The sequence below is a fragment of the Sarcophilus harrisii genome, chromosome 3 (genome assembly GCF_902635505.1).
Source record: "Sarcophilus harrisii chromosome 3, mSarHar1.11, whole genome shotgun sequence".
Taxonomy (NCBI): Eukaryota; Metazoa; Chordata; class Mammalia; order Dasyuromorphia; family Dasyuridae; genus Sarcophilus; species Sarcophilus harrisii.
The window spans coordinates 469,701,801-469,718,621 of NC_045428.1; the positions used below are offsets into that span (position 1 = coordinate 469,701,801).

Genomic DNA, 16,821 nt, shown 5'->3' on the forward strand with positions numbered 1-16,821 from the left:
TTCTGAGTATCATATAGTTCTATATTTCTCAATTCCAACATATTTTCCAATAAGTGTTAGTTTCCTCTCCTCCATCTGTTTTTGCATAGAAGCTACCAAGTATGAAGGGATATATTGAATTTACTTGGAAGATCTTGCCAAGTTTTTCACTGAACTAATTAATTCTAATTTTTCATCCTCTGCAATGAATTTTTAGTAAATAAATTGTAATTATTTTCAAGATGGCTTCTTATGTTTATGAGGGCTCAAGAGGGTCAAATTTCATGAAATGATGAATCTTGTCTTTTGTACATGATAAAATCAACCACACTGACTTTTTTGTTTGCTTGTTTGCCTTTCCTAGGAGAGCCCGACATCCTTCAATTGAATTATAACACTGTTTTGGCCTTTCTTTGCATGTCCAATACTTAGTGTAATACCTGACACATGATAATCATTTAAAAATGCTTGTTTATTGATTTCACTTACAGGGGAAATGTCATTATGTATGTTGTGTGCTATCTACAGTTGTGTCCAATGACCCTTGATCACTGGACACAGTTCATATCATCAATGAGATGATTGATGCTTATAGGCAGTATTCATAGAATTCTCTGTCCCCTTTCCTACCCCTCTGCCACTCTTCATAGTAATATTTAACTAGGGCCACTTAGTATTTTTATCTGTGTTGCTACAGGAAAAACAAATTGTCACCTGATAGCCAACCTTCTGGTGGTGAACCTTTTATCACAAAGGGCAAAAATAGATTATTTCAACAAATTGTTCCATTATAAGACAAGGGAACAATGTAGTTACAATGAGTCACCTTCAACAAAGGGCAAAAGATGAGGGGAGGGGGATCTTTATTTATGGAATCTGTTTATTTATATAAATACACACCAAATTTGTGGATATAAATCTTATAAAAATATTCTAATGTTTTGTACTCAAAACATAATTTACAAGGATGTTAAATTTGAAAAACATTTTTGATACCTAGAAACCTATGTTTTAAGTCAAATTATTATTTCTGAAATTTATAGTCCCTAGTTATGATGTCTACTTTAGGATTTAACTGAGGGTTTTGGTATATTATCTTACATTTTAATTACACATCTCAATGTTCTTACCCCCTTTTCTGTTGTATAATTTTGTTGCTATGTGTTAAATTGTTAAGTTGGGTTTAGATTTTTAAGAAATAAGGACTTTGAAAACTCCATCTTTAGTATTAAAATAAAAGCACGTTAATGTCCAATGAATATTAAATAATAACATCTGTGGGAAGCAATAATCTTATTGTATTTGGATCACTATGGAATAAAAAACTACAATTCTAAGTATAATGAAAAAAAACCCAACCTCATAAAAGAAGATAAAGTTTCATCTACACATTTAAAAAATAAAGAAACAAACCAAGCTCTTTGCTGGTATATATTCTCACCAACACACTTATCCTGATTCTTGTGTAAAATTCAAAGACCAGTAGATGGAATGGGGGACTTTGGGAGAGAATATTACATAATTAACAATTAAAAATTGTCAGTAAAAAAGCTCATATAAAAGAAATGAAATTATCCTCTTTCTAAAATAACAAAATTTCCCTCTCCCTTCAATATATGAAAAGGGTCACATCTAAGGAAACTACATCTCTATCCACATCTTTTGACTAAGTTTACTGGATTTTTCAAAATGCAACACAGGTACTTTATATTATATTGGTATTGTTAGTCCAAACTAATCCTTACCTTAGAGGCTTTACCATACTAAGTTTAAGTTTTTGTTATGTATAATTGTGGTTCAGGAGACATAAATTGACTTGAAGTATATCTGAATTCATGTAACAAGTAAAAAATGTATGTTAAAATGTAAACACACACAACACTGGAGACACATGTTATAATAGACATCTATTATGTTCTATGAAATTTAGAAATTCTTTAACAAGATTTTTGAAACAAAACATACTAGCCACTTTGTAAAATAAGGTTATATTAAAGAATTTTAAAGAAAAAATTAAGAATAGTAGTTTGGATAGGCAGAGATCTAATCCGAGGCTGTTAATAGAAGTAAAGAGGTAAGAGATGTGTTTGTTATCTACTGAAACTGAAAAATTAAATATTTTTATTCTTCTCTCCAATTTAAAAATTAGTTATAAAATATGGAAATAAAAAGCAACAGATTTAGACTTGGGAGACCTAATTTGAGGCGGGCCAATATTTATTCTACCTAATTTATAAAATTGTTGTGTGGATCAAATGTGATAATATATTAAAATATTTTGTAACTACAAAAAAGTTTGTCTTATTAAGTAACTTGAATTTAAACCTCTTAACATCCACTGTTTTATCTCAAAAGCAGCCACAAAAATTATCCTAGGTAAACTGTTATAATTGCCAACAGCGGTTTTTCTGTGGACAACTTTGGCATACTAAAAGAGTTTGCAATGCAGATAAAATCAGATTTATAAAATGATGCTAACCCTACTATTTTAAAGAAGGCAAGGAAATTGATTGTAGCAACAATTATGGAATTTTTAGTCTTCATTTCTGGCAAGATTATAGTTGGAATTTTCTTCAGTCAACTACCAAAAATCATTGCCAAATCCCTTGCAACTGCAATTTTAAGGAATACAATAAAATGTTTCTTATTTTAGAGAATATAATACAATGTTTCCTGTCAAAAAAAACAGTACAAGTACAGAGAATATCCAGACTACACTTTTGTTCTTCTTATGAAAACATGATGGTAATAGACCTCAGCTGAGAATATTTTAAATTGGTTGCCCTAATTGGTTTACCAATTTTCTCTCCCCTTTATTCCACAACTGTCCGGTGGGTATCTCTTTACTCTGTCATCAATAAAGTATGGTTACACAATATAAGAGGCATACCACTGCTTCAATTCAATGCGACAATGTTTTTAGGTAGAATAGGAGTCCTTTGTAATTTGGCATCTTTATGTTTCTAGATAACTAGGAGATTTTTCTAACAAAAAATATTTAAAATTTCCATAGTAATCCAGGGAATAAAATAAAACAGGATCGATCGTTCAGAGATTCACTGGCAAATGAATTGGCAATTCTCAATATATTACACTGTCAGCATATTATCTGTTAATATATCAAATGAAAAAGCAATAAAATTCAATTCAACAAGAATTTATTAAGTGACTATCACATAGCAAGAGCCCTCGGTTATGTGCTGGGGATATAAAAACAAAAAAGGCTCTGCCCACAAAGAGTTTATATTCTACCAGGGAAGGAGAAGAGATGAAATGAAATGTACACAGAGAAATACAAAATAAGTAGTGTGTGTGAAATAATTGGAGAAATAAGGAAATAACTTGTGCAGGAAGTTATCACATAAACTGAGTGATGAAGGAAGCTAATGGTTCTAAAAAGCAGGGGTGAAGAGGAAAACATTGCAGGCATGAAGGACAATTTGTAAGGACATGGAGGTGGGCGATGAAATATCATGTATGGAGAATACCAAGTATGCAATCTGGTGTATGACAGCAGTAATATGAAATTAGTCTGGAGCATGGGTTCTCACGTCATGAACTCTTTTGGTAACCTGGTAAATCCTAATGACCCTTTTTCAGAATAATGATTTTAAATGAAAAATGAAAAAGCCCCAGAATTACAAAAGAAATGTTATATCAAAATATAGTTATTATCACATTTTTCTTATTTAAAGGTAATGGACCCCAGATTAAGAACCTTTGTTCTATAAAGACAGGTTGAACCAGACTCTGAAGAGTTTTAAAAAGCAAATAAAAGAATTTGTATTTTATTCTAGAGGTTAATAAGCTAAAGAAACTTTGCGAGTAATATTTTCAGATGTGTGTTACTTGAATACCAATTTACCAGCTGTGTGGAAGGAGTGGAGAGGGCAGAGATTTGAAGAAAGGAAACTAATTATTAAGCCACCATAATGGTTCAGGTGAGAAGTGATGAGGTTTTGAACAAGGAGGCTGGCCATGTCAAATTTTATTTTTGCATTAAAATTTCCCATTGGGTTTAACCTCTTTTCAAAATCTCTAAAATCTGTTTTGTTTTTTCATCTTCTAATTCTAGCTAAACAGGTTCATATATTAGAGTAACCTGCATATGTGTCCTCAATAGTACTAATATTTAACATAATGCTGGTCCATCAACACATGTATTTTATAGGCAAAGCACATAACAAGGTAAGTCTAGACCTGAACACGATGAATTATATTTGGCAAATCTCTGAGCATTTTCATGTTTTCCCCCCAAACCAAAACCCCATATTTTTAAACCGATATTTTTCCAGGGATACCAAATGGTTAGATATCAGAGAGTCAGTCTCCAAAGAATCAAAATCACAGGCTACCCAAAAGACAATGGAGTGACACATGATGGGCATAATTAGGCAGCAACACTTAAAAAAAAAGTATGAAAGGGAAATAAGATGAGATGGTCATATAATGAGGGCTAACAGATGGAAAGCCCAAGTGATACAGGAATACTCACAAAAGGTTAAGAGATCTAGAGGAAGTTCCCTAGGCATGGGCACCCTGGGGAGGATATATAGAAGGACTCCAAGGAGAAAAATTAGGCAGGATAAAAATATGTGGATGAATTGAGGCTGGTACTGCTCAAAGAAGTACTTACATAGATAGGACCATAATTCCAAGGGGAAAAGCTTTTCTAATCATCAGAACCAATAATAAATTAACTGATAAATAAATAGAAGATATGGATAATTACTGATGAGAAATGGTAGACAATTTTACTACCAGAATTTATATATTTGTTTTGTCAGATGAAATTAAAATCAAACTGTACTAGTTTACTTTATTTTCAGAAAATTATTTGTTATTATTGTTTATTATTATGATTATTGTTCCAACCTTTACTACCGATATGGTAGTTTTATACTATGGATACAAGATTTCAGTTTGAGAGAGTAGAAAAGGTATTGGATTGGAATTAGTTGTCTTGTGTTTGAAACCAGGATCTACTACTTAATACCTATGTGAACTTGGACAAGTCATTTCACATTACTGAGTCTTAGATTGCTCATTTGTAAAAAAAAGGAAGTAGTCCCTTCCACATCTAAATCCAAAAGATACAGATTCCAAAAATAAGTTAAAAAAAAAAAAGCTACAAATCTGAATAACCTAATCAATTGATGTTTCCTATAAGCTATGATATTCTCATCAAAGGACCTCTGGTTTCATTGAGGTGGGCATTGCCCTCACTAATATGGACTACCGACTCTGCCTTTTCATCCTATTTGACTCATCTATCTTTTATCACAAATTCTCTATATTCTGTGTCCTAGAGGCTTTAAGCTTATTCTTTTTAATATGTTCTTTATGAGCTGTCCTTAATTCTTGACAGACTTCTTTTCCCTAAGATTACTTGAACCCATCAAATTTTCTTTACAAAAATACTCATGAAACCTCAGTTCCTTAAGGTACCCGAGTGATGTGAGAAAAAGGGTACCTTCTCAAATGTAACTTCACTGTCATACCAGTCTAGGTTCTCGTTGGGAAATAAGGTTAAGTTGGGTCATAGTGGGCTTTGTTTTATGAAGGTTGTGAATGAGTCACAGGACTTAAAACTTTAGATTATTTCATTTTTAAAATGGACTTGTTAATCCAATGCATCATTGATTTATATACTCTCATGTGGAATTGGGAAATTTATGTGGATTCATTCAAGTATTCAATGAATACCTGCTTTTCAGCCAGCCCTACTAATTTTAAGTCCAGAGACATGGGCCACTATGGAAGAATTTTTTTCTGTCAATGAAGAAGAAAAATGCTCATGACTGCACTATGTGGCTAATCCTGGTTTCCTAATGGCAGGTAATACTTTTCAGTGATATAGCTGTATCTCAAGACATTTAAGATCATGGATATCTTTTGCCATAAAAGTGAGGGAACTTGGTTTTCTTGTATTATGGATTATGGGATGTTCAGAGGAGCCTCAATAAAAACTGATGGTCCTGTTTAGTCCATCTCCATCCCTTGGAAATGTATTTCTAGACAATTTTCCATAGCTGCTCTTCTTTCTCTCTAGGTCCAAACCCTACCTTGTTAAGAACTGATATTTATCTCTATATTCTGTTTGACTTTCACCTACCACTATGAGCTGGTTCCACAATCAAAGAGATGAGACTTTTTCTGGGACAGGTTTAGGATTAGTAAACATGATATATGACAAGGTATTTTTAATTCCACAAACATACAGTTGGGTAAATCCTGTTCCCATGTTTGATATATCATCACATCAGACACATGCTATATCGTTGTCTACTGATTCATATGTAATTTATCAAATAAGTTCATCAGTAAAAGTAATACATAAAACATTGAGAAAGGCAGAAGGTTTACAATAATTTATTTAATCAATAAAACCAAATTTTGAATTTTCTACTTGCTATGAACTTTTTGAGCAGTATTCATAGCATAAATTCTTCATAGGAACCCGGTCAATCACTGCACAAGAGTTATGAAAAAACACATTACCTTACATGATAGAGAAATGCAGGCCTTCCCACACTGATGACTGGCTGGGAAGAACTAAAGAGTTCAGATTTGGCTTTCCAACGCCAGAAAATGGAAATGCTGATTAATCTCAAGGAACATTTCTCAATTATAGACATTTTTTATTATAAATGTAGTACATTTTTGATATATATTTCCCCCCAAAATGCAAATGAATAGGTCCCATTCATGGGTTCATAGGGAAGGAAAGATTAACATTTCATTGTTTTAATTAATCAAGATACTATGTAATAAGAAACTATTTTTGCTAGCTTTACTTATTTACTTGATATTTTCTACTGAAATCCAAACAAGGATAATAATATAAGTGCAGTCAAGATTTTGCTTTATAGCAATCTTCTTTAAGGTATACCTCCAGGAATATGCTGCACTCAAAAGCAAGAACCCTTTATGTATTTCTCAAATTATAGCAATATGTTAGAAATACTTCTGAAATTATAGTTTCACGTATGGTAAAAATGGACTAATTTTTTTTAGTAACTTTCCATTTGGTGAATTATTTGCAGTAAAATTTTCATCTTGAATTAGCCACACCCAATGCCTAATACTTTCCTGAACTGTCTACTTTACAATCATTAACACTCTCAATCACTAAATTTTATGTTCATATTAGCATAGCCAGAATATAAAATGTAAGGTAAATTTGTTGCATGAAGTCATCAGTTTATTCCAGATTCAATCAGAGAGTAATTCCTAGTACTGTCCTTTGAACCTATATTCTTCCATTGGTTTTGATAGTGACAGCATGTTTACTTATTCCAAAATTCTAAATCCTACCTATTAAACATAGTTTAGAAGAAAACAAATTACCTGTTTGTCATGTGACATGAAATCATCTGTTTCCATGGTCCTGTCATTGTACAATTTTCCTGATAAATGTACTGTATATTTACAGTATCGATGGAGTCCACAGGCCTGACAAGAACAATTTTCAGGAGTTCTCCAACGGATACTTACATTAGGATAATTTTCCACCCGCTCCTGAAAACAGTAAACAAATTAGTGAGTGACTGGTGTTTTAAAAAATAAACAAATTCAACATGACTTCAGAAATTATATAAAGAAAACTAACAACAATATTTATTCTTCTAGTACTTAGTACAGTGTCTTGCATATAGCAGGCACTTGATAAATATTTGCTGAATGAATAAATTCATAATTCATTACATTAACTGAATGCATGTAAAGAAACACAATATACATGAGAAAATATTAATATATTCATTTTCATTTTCTTTTCAAATTATAAGAATTGATAACAAATAGTACAATTGAATGATTTTCTCAATTAAAGAACTAGCAAGAAAAGGAGGAAAAGGGATTAGATAATCCACAAAGTGGATCTTTTACTTTAAGTGTATCAAAAGTTGATCATACTACACTATAACCAGTGCAACAATGGTTCCAAGGAGAATCACAAGCTTCTCATCCATGTTAATTACATGGAGAAAACTAGGTAAAATATTCCTGTCATTTGTCTGTTCCGAATGCTAATACAACCTGTAGTATAATGGAAATGGTCTCTGTCCAATGGCACTGTCAAAGTTCTTGGGAAACAAACAAAAGGGAAGGGAAGTTTCATTTGTAGAAAAGTTGTAATATAATTTTAGTGCAAAATGTTAAGATATAAACTGAAGCAATATGCTGTATTTCTGGATACTTATACCATTTTATGCATGCCAGGGGGCGCTGTAGTACAGTATTAGTCCTTTTTTCTTTCTCTTTTTAAATTCCTTTTAAAATGACCATAGCTGTATTTGTAGATTTAGGATAGGAATTTCCTAAAATAATATTGTAGTGATAAAGGATAAATGGGGAAACTTATTTCTCCCTTGCCATGAGATAGCCAACAACTAACTAAAGACTTGTAAAATGGCTGGTCTTCAGAACAGTACAAAACAAAGTAAGATTTTCAAGGCTTATTAGCTAAATTTGGGACCTAAATTATGTTATTTTCAATATTTAAAAAATTTAAATTAATCAGATATGAGTATAATTTAACTAACAATTACATGCAAGCAAAGTAATTATATACAAATAGTCAACATCTTCCAAATATGGGAAGAAGAAAAATAAGTTGATTTTACTACATTTGAGCATGGGGAATACTTAAATGTAAATAAGTAAAGGAAACATCTCATTGGGGCCATGATAAATCTACTATTTTCTTAGGATCTTCATGCACTAATGATAAAGAAACTGAATACCTTATACTGCTCTTTCCAGCGACTTCTGGAAACTAAGTTTTCTAAGCGAGGCTGAACAAAGCGGCCATCCAAATAATGAAGAGATGTTAACATGTCTTGTGCATATGACTTTTGCCTTGTGCCATCTATTGAATCAATTTAAAAAAAAATGAGCAAGTAAATAAATAAACAAGTAATTTTGCAGCCATGAAACATTTAGCAAACTTTATATTGAAGGATCTCTTCCCATATTTTCAGGCAGATTCCACGATTATTCAGGAAGAACAAAGTACATTTCGAGAGAAAATGAGCTATCAAACTTACTTTGACACAACGGATCCGTAATCCCATCGATAAAGGTAATCTCTCCAATAGAACAGATCACAACTCTTCCACGCCTGCTCATCCTGTACGATTTTTGTCCATTATTTTCCATAAGTCCTCCATAGAGGATCTATTCAAAATGCTGAAGGCCTTCCTATGGTTATTTTAATATTTCATGAATAGCAGGTAAGTACTTAGATTGTACAATCTATAATTTCTGATTCTACTAAGTCTGGTCTAGTATGTTTTCTGGTCTTGTGTGCTTATGAGATTACCACTTACATACAAGTTATCACTAAGGTAATATAATAAGCCTGTTTATAACCACCATGCCCCTTTCAATTGCCCTTTGAATCACCTACAATTCTGAATCTTCTAAGGTCATGATTTTCCATGATTGTCATCAAAATAGCAAGAAGAGATTACTGAATTAGAGAAATAGGTTTGTATAGTAGGAAGCAGCTTGGGATCGTTGAAAGCACTGTGCCATTTCCCATGTGCGATCCATTTCAATCTCTTCAGTCCAAGATGTAAAGCTGGCTGGCTAGATTAATTTATTGAGCAGAACATCTAATTACATTTTATAATCTGGACAATATGAATTCTTCAATCATTTATTTTATTCATATGGATTGTTAAAATGATTTCTTTTGAACAATATATTTCATTTATATAGCTTGATAATGTTTCATAACTTGATATACTCATGATGTCATCTGCAAATAAGAGCATCAAGAAAACCTCCCCATCTATAAAAGAAACTCTTGTCTATTTGGTCTTGGTGCTAGACATTCTCCAAGAACTTTTTTAGAGAACACATCTCTGTTTTATATTTTACTTGAAAATGGAATGTCAAGGATTACTTAACAAAGTTAATCTTGTTGATTATCAAGGCTGCTTATTTGTATATGTATATGTGGGAGATATTTTGAGGAAGGAAAAATTTAAGGATGCATTTTACTCTACTGAATCAATTTTTATTTGAATCAACAAACACAAAGAAATCTTATGCTTTCTCTCTCTCAACTGTGTGATTATAAAGATGTGGAATGCATAAAAAAAATCACCTATAAAAACCTGTCTATTCCTTTCTTATGTTTCCATCAAGCACACCTTGTGTATATATATCTCATAAAGATTTTATAAAGCAAAAAGTAAGCATATGATCTGATAGTTGATTAGCTCTTCTTCACTTTGCATCGGTTAAGAACATCATCCACAATCCTTCCTATTAGTTTTGAAATTTCCTCTTTTAGCTTTATTTTGAAAAGATAAACTTTGAGGGTTTTTTTTTTAATGTGGTATAACTTTTAGCATAGATTTCTTCTGCATTTATGAAGACCCAGGTACTATTCCTATTTGTATCTTCTTAAGTAACATTACCAGTTTTTCACATAGCATACTTAGTACCATGGTAGAAGAATCAAAATGTGGTAGGGTAGTTCTACTATCACTGATGATAACAGACCAGTACAAGAAAGTTGGAAAATTGATGACATTTCATATCTATTTGATGTCTTTCCAATTTCCTCTATGAATTCTTTTGACTCTTCATACTAAGTTCTCTGCAGGATTAGTTTTATCCTCCAATTTTTCATTATTTTGTTGGAGTGAATGTACTTCTGGGTATTTTTGCATCATTTCATTCCATGTTTTATAAATGAACTTATAGTCATTGTCTTCTACATACTTCCTTGCCTAATTTAGAGATTCAAGCATTGGTCAACTAGGATAGTTTCTAGGCTCTTTTGGTTCCTTATTGTGGCAACTATTTTATACTGGTTTAAGTTCTCTAATAAAGGATAACCAAAGTCAATGTCTTTGCTTTTCTCTAGTTTCAGTTTTTCAGATTCAATATATTGTTTAAATAAGGTAATAACTATGATTGCCTGCAGTGTTCTCTTCTCATTTTCTTTATTCTAATTTTGTATTAGCTCTAACATTTGTTTTAAACAGCTACTGACTTGACTGTACAGTGACCAATGATTCTCAAAATCAGCAATTAGTCTTTTCCTCTCTGTTGAAGATATACCTAATGTCATCTTTTGTGATGCAGTTTGGACATGGGCAGTGATTTCCAAATTTCTTCCTGAAGAACTTATTCAAGATATACAAACATGGGGTTTCTGAGTAGTTTACAAGACTTTACTTTCATTCCTAATCCCATATTTTTACCTCCATACCTTGTGCTCACTTTTTTATTGCAATCACTTAATTGAGAGAATAAGAGTCAAGTTCTTCATAGAATTTCTCTATCTCTTCATTTTCTGCAGCAGATGTTGACACAAAAGCTATAATTATCTTCATGATAGTCTGCTTATGTTCATCATGAGCACTGCAAGGCAAAATGCCCAGGTAGCTCATGAAATAATGTTTTTGTCTTCTTTGGGGACACCATGAAACCAACTCCATTATCTCCTTTATTGATCTCTTCAAGAAAAAAACTTGTGAACAATCTTTCATTTTAGATGAAACTTCTTTGTATTTTCAGACTTCATTTTTTTAAAAAAATGTCAATATAGATGTGGTTTAATTTCTCTAAGAAACTATCAATTTGGTTGTTGTACCAAAATCTCATATTAAGAGTACCAACCATTAAATTAATGTCTCTATACAGTCTAAATATTGTGTGATTCTTAGTACCCCCTGCCACTTTTTCCCACTACTGTAACTGTGGAAATGGAAGTGAGCTGCATAAGATGAAAGACCATCTTTTACTTTTATGTTTCATAGATCAGCATGGACAAAGAATTCATCACCTAGAGGCCAGCCTTCTGGTGATGAGCCTCTCTGTACTTAGCTAGGCTGGTCCTTGGACAGCAGACACAGTCTGTCTTTGGGACCATACTCGAAGCCTTTCCAGCTTGGTAGAACCTGTCAGAGCTTGCGCTCCGCTGGCATAGCCTTCAAGAACCCAGGGTCACCTCCACACCACGATGAAGCATCAGAGTAGGACTTTTGTGGAGGAGAGCTATCAAAAAGAAGTAAAAATCACACTATCAAAAGGAAGTAAAAATCACTTAGTGTCCCAATGGTAAGGAAGAGGTCTCTAATTTGCTTTGTACGATATCTTGCATAGTACTATATACAATTTAGTATTTACCAAATACTTTCTGATGGTAAAATGACCAAACCAGATGTACAGGATTGCCATTTTATCTTCTTTCTCATTTCCTTACTGAAAAGATCTCTAATGAGTTTAGGATAAGCAGTAGCTCAAACTCCAGAGGCAGATATTCAGGGCTCTCCATAACTTTCCCACTTTCCCTTCCTAATAGTATTTCTTTCTACTTCTACTAAGTCTTACTGTATTTGCTAAGCTAGGTTCTTTCCTATTCTTCAAGCATAACATACCTATTCCTCATATGATTATGCTATTTCTCTTTTGTTAGCTATATATGTCCTATCTATCTATCCTTCTAAGACCAGCTCAAGTTCCATTTCCTCCAGGAAGTCTTTCCTGGCTAACCCAACCCATAGTGATGTCTCCCTCTTCTGAATTCTTATATCATTTTGTCTGTAATAATAATTTAAGAATACATTGCTTTATATCACTATTTAGTGGTTTCATGTATTTTGATTTTCCTATTAGGCTGTAAACATTTGAAAGCAAAGACCACTTATTCTTAAGTATCCCACTTTTAAAATGATTTATATAGCATTCTGAACATAGAGTCTAATAACTATGTGTTGAACTGATCTGACTTTGATGAAGCTGTTTGTGGGGTAAATAAGGAAAAGGTCTTAAGGACAGCTTTTCTTTGTTTCAAATGAGAAAAAGAGGGGAAAAAACACACGTTAAATGTTGCTATTAGATACTATTCACTTACCATATAATGTTCCCAGAAAAGTATCATCCAAAGCATTGATCAGAAAAGCCTTGACAACTCTTTCAAAATGAGTATAGTGGTCACTGAAAGAATCTGTAATGTGTTTCAGATAAAATTTAGAACATAATATCAAAAACTATATATATAAACATGTATATATATATATATATATATGAGTATGTATATGTAAATCCACCTTGATTAAACTTTTAAAAATCACCAGTTTACTAATATTCAAATCCCTAGGATATAGATAGATATAGGACCTGGTTTTAGCTTCCTAATGTCAGTACTACATTCTTGATTTGTCCAATCATAGGTCAAGTATTGGAATCTCAAATCTCTTAACTCCAAATACAGTATGCTTGGCTGCTGCTTCATGCTATCTCCCCAGAAAAGATTAGCTTACCATGAAAAAAAGAAAATTATACATTAGGGTGCTGAATCCTTAATTAAAATGGTTCTCTTAAAAGTTAAAAAAAAAAAGGAAAGCTTAACATTATTGCCATTATGTACAAAATTACTCTTGAAAATATACTAAAACTTGTCTGCATTAAAGTGATTTCCAATCATATAGGTAGGACTTGATAATTTTTTTCCCTACTTTTTCTATTTTATTTCCTACTTCAACTTAAGAGGAAGTTTTATTAAATATAAATGCCATACAAAAATTTGGTATATAACATGAAGAACAAAACTTTTTCCGCCACTCTTTTCAATCCAGTACATGTTGGTTCTAGATAAGGGAGAGGATAAACAGGAAAAGAAGTGGGATATGGCAACAGAGTAAAGTTATTAAATATATAAGGGCTTAAACAAATGTATTGCACATTATAAAAACCAGTAAATATAAGCTGATCATAGCTGTAAAAAATAATAGTTCATACAGCATTATAAAAGCATTTTTAAAAATTTTAGTACAACTAAATGACTAGAATTCTATGGAGTCATAACAATTTTTATTCAGAGAATGTTGTACTAGCACTTTAAGAGAAGCGATAAATGAAAGATAAATATTGCTCTGGTGGAAATAGGTATCATTAAGAATGATAAGAATGCTATAATAGTGTTATAATAAACATGACAAAGAGGCATGATCTAAATCCTAACCCTAAAACAAGATGAACCTTAATCCTAACAGAGAAACTTACAAGTGGAATCTGTGAACCCCAGTAGCTTCTTATCACAGAGAATATGGTGTCTACTTTTCTGGTTCCTCTAACCTCTCTGAGTTGTTTTAAATATAAACCATCTCCAAGATCAGTAGTTAATACTATCTGGTTAATCAAGAATATGATCTCTCTGGGGGAAGCATATAGAATAAAAGTTGGCTTGAGACAAGAGATCTGGTTTTGTAACATATATGGGTGAAATTGGTAGATGAAAATCAAAAGTTATATGAAACTCAAGTACCATGCATCCAAATTAGTATACAAAACTCAAAGGGAAACAGGGAGAGAACTACATTTTGCTAGACTACTTCCAGAGTCCTTTTAAACTCTGTGGAAATTCTTTTCTTTCATTTATATTCTTTTTTTATATGTAGATTACCATACTGGTCATTCTTTCTGTTAGGATTTTTTAATTTCTATGCTAACTTATATACTAGATATCAGTTTAATCAGCATTTAATATTTCCAGCCATTCCAAGTACACATGTCTACTAATTTACATGGTTCTTCAGGGAACCATGAATTTTCCTGAAATTTATATTATTCTTACTTCTTAATTATAAGGCTTAATCATCTGAGTATAATAAGATATTATTTTAATAACCTTCATGACTTATGTATCATAATGTAAAATGTAAAAAAATACAGTTCATGAAATTATTTTTCAGAAAAAAAGATTCACTAGTCTAACAATCTGTTTATTTGACACAGGTAATAAAATTCTTTCTTTCTATTTTTCAATAGACAGGGAGAGGTGAGAGAGCAAAAATTAAAAGTTAATATTTGTTGGTTAGCTTTTCTGTACTGTTTTTAAAAATATATATATATTTGTCACAAAGAATGCCTTGCTAGGCAGGGGAGATAAAATGGATAGATTAACCAATGATCTGATTTTTTAAAAAGCTATCAACAGAGATAAAATTAAAAAAAAAAAACAGTATGATATTAACCACTCTGGATTACTCATGCTCAAAGACAACAGGAATAATAATAAACTAATCAAGTATCTAAGAAATTATTAAACCTGAGTTTCAAATTTAGCTAGGCTGCTGCCAAATACATAAAAAGGCAGCAGAATCAACTACTATTCATTTAATTTATCCTCATTTAAAGTGTTTAAATTCTTACTTATGCACTAAAAAACATTGTAAAAAGTAAAATGTCTGAGCAAGCAACAAACTAGAAACCTAAGAGAAAAAACTGATTGTATTTAAAATCGGTATTCTTCATCATTAGTTTGGAAAGTGACTATTTACAAAGCCAAAACAATGGTATATAATGATTAAAAGTTATAAGTAAAACAAAAACAAAACTCCTACCCTTAATATTTAACTTACAAAGAGAATTTCGTTTCACCAATTGAAGCTGTGATGCAGTCATTTTTTCTCCTGATTTGTTTTGATTTTCTTCACCTTCCTCATCTTGAACTACAAAACCATCAATAATATAATCATCTCCTTCCTCATCATCATCATCTTCTTCATCATCTTCCTCATCATCAAGATCACTATCTGGTAAAGATTCTTCTTCAGAATCCTAATTAAATTAGAACATATAAATTAGCTACTTTTATATCTAAAATTTAAGCTTAAAAAATTACAATAATTTAATATGAATGCGAAACAATGACAATTCATACTTCTAAGCAAGATAAAGAGAAATTAAGCGAATTTAAGACTTAAAAGTAAAATAAAAAGACTCCCTTTTCATATAAATTGTTGAGCTTTTAAAATGAAGACAAGACTTTTTTTAAAGTTTAAATGATACAGAATGACTGATTGAAAATGAAAGCTTTACTAAAAGTTGAAAATTGAAAGGACTGTACAAAACTAAAAAGCAGCCTTCTATTCTTAAAACAGTACTGATGATGGACTAGCTGAGTTTCATGTTGTTGTGACAAATAAGAAATTAGATATGACAGTGTAGTCAAAAGTAAACTAGAAATTTTTAAATAAGAAAAAAATGATAATTTGACTCATTGAAAATATATAATTAATACTTCTTTTTGATAAAATGCAAATATTCTTCAAGTGAAATTCAATTAAAAAAAAAAACACACCTCAAAATCTCTACCACTATTGCGTCTCTGACGAGATCTTTGTTTTGAGAGCTCTTTCAGCTTCTGGAGTTGTTCCTGTTTCCGAATGGCTGAGCTTTTTTCGGATTTAGGAGGTTTCTGATCCACCTCCACTGAAGAACAGTCATCATCCTCCACTATACGACGACGTTTAACATCTACTCTTCTAACTAAAATGTCACTGTCATCACTATCATCACTGTCATACATCACAGAAGATACCCTCTTTCGTTTTCCTCGAGAGATGTGTTCTTCTTCTTCTATATCCTCCTCTGTAACTATTTGGTCACTCTGTTGTTTAGAATCAATTTGTTGACTTAGATCCTTTTCATAATCTGTGTTAATGGTCTTACATTTATTTTCATTTTTTTCTTCCTCATGTTCTGAAAGGCCACCACTCTTAGTTACGTGTTCTTTGTTATTTTCTGCCTTATTAGTTAACTCAAGCTCTTTATCATCAAGCTTTTTATTACTATCAATACTTTCATCACTGTCATGACTTTCATCACTGTCATGACTTTCATCACTATCAACACTTTCATCACTGTCAAGCTCTTCATCACTATCAAGCTCTTCATCACTATCAAGTAACTGTAAGATATTATTTCGTTTAGTCCGTCTCCAGTCAACCCGGGATTTCAACGCTGGCACTTGAGTCTTAGAATTATTTCTTGTTTCATATCTTCTAACATGTACCATTTTCACTTAAGCTT

General features: G+C 31.9%; 1 protein-coding gene and 1 long non-coding RNA gene across 6 annotated transcripts in view; one reads left to right on the top strand and one right to left on the bottom strand.

Annotated features, from left to right (window-relative positions):
* CCDC82 (coiled-coil domain containing 82) overlaps positions 1-16,821 on the bottom strand; it is an 80,513-nt gene that overhangs the window by 26,703 nt on the left and 36,989 nt on the right. For all 5 annotated transcript variants that reach the window (XM_003764296.4, XM_031961042.1, XM_023499490.2 and 2 more), the window contains 5 exons: positions 16,091-16,821; positions 15,369-15,567; positions 12,860-12,952; positions 8,727-8,851; positions 7,330-7,500 (listed from right to left, as the gene is read on the bottom strand). In XM_003764296.4, the coding sequence (XP_003764344.1) occupies positions 7,330-7,500; positions 8,727-8,851; positions 12,860-12,952; positions 15,369-15,567; positions 16,091-16,807 (1,305 nt within the window). In that variant the 5' untranslated portion in view covers positions 16,808-16,821. The remainder of the gene's footprint in view (positions 1-7,329; positions 7,501-8,726; positions 8,852-12,859; positions 12,953-15,368; positions 15,568-16,090) is intronic.
* Positions 1-16,821, top strand: part of LOC116422503 — a 34,709-nt gene that overhangs the window by 12,307 nt on the left and 5,581 nt on the right. Inside the window, exon 2 of the long non-coding RNA XR_004233194.1 lies at positions 8,964-9,064. This is a non-coding gene — a long non-coding RNA (uncharacterized LOC116422503). The remainder of the gene's footprint in view (positions 1-8,963; positions 9,065-16,821) is intronic.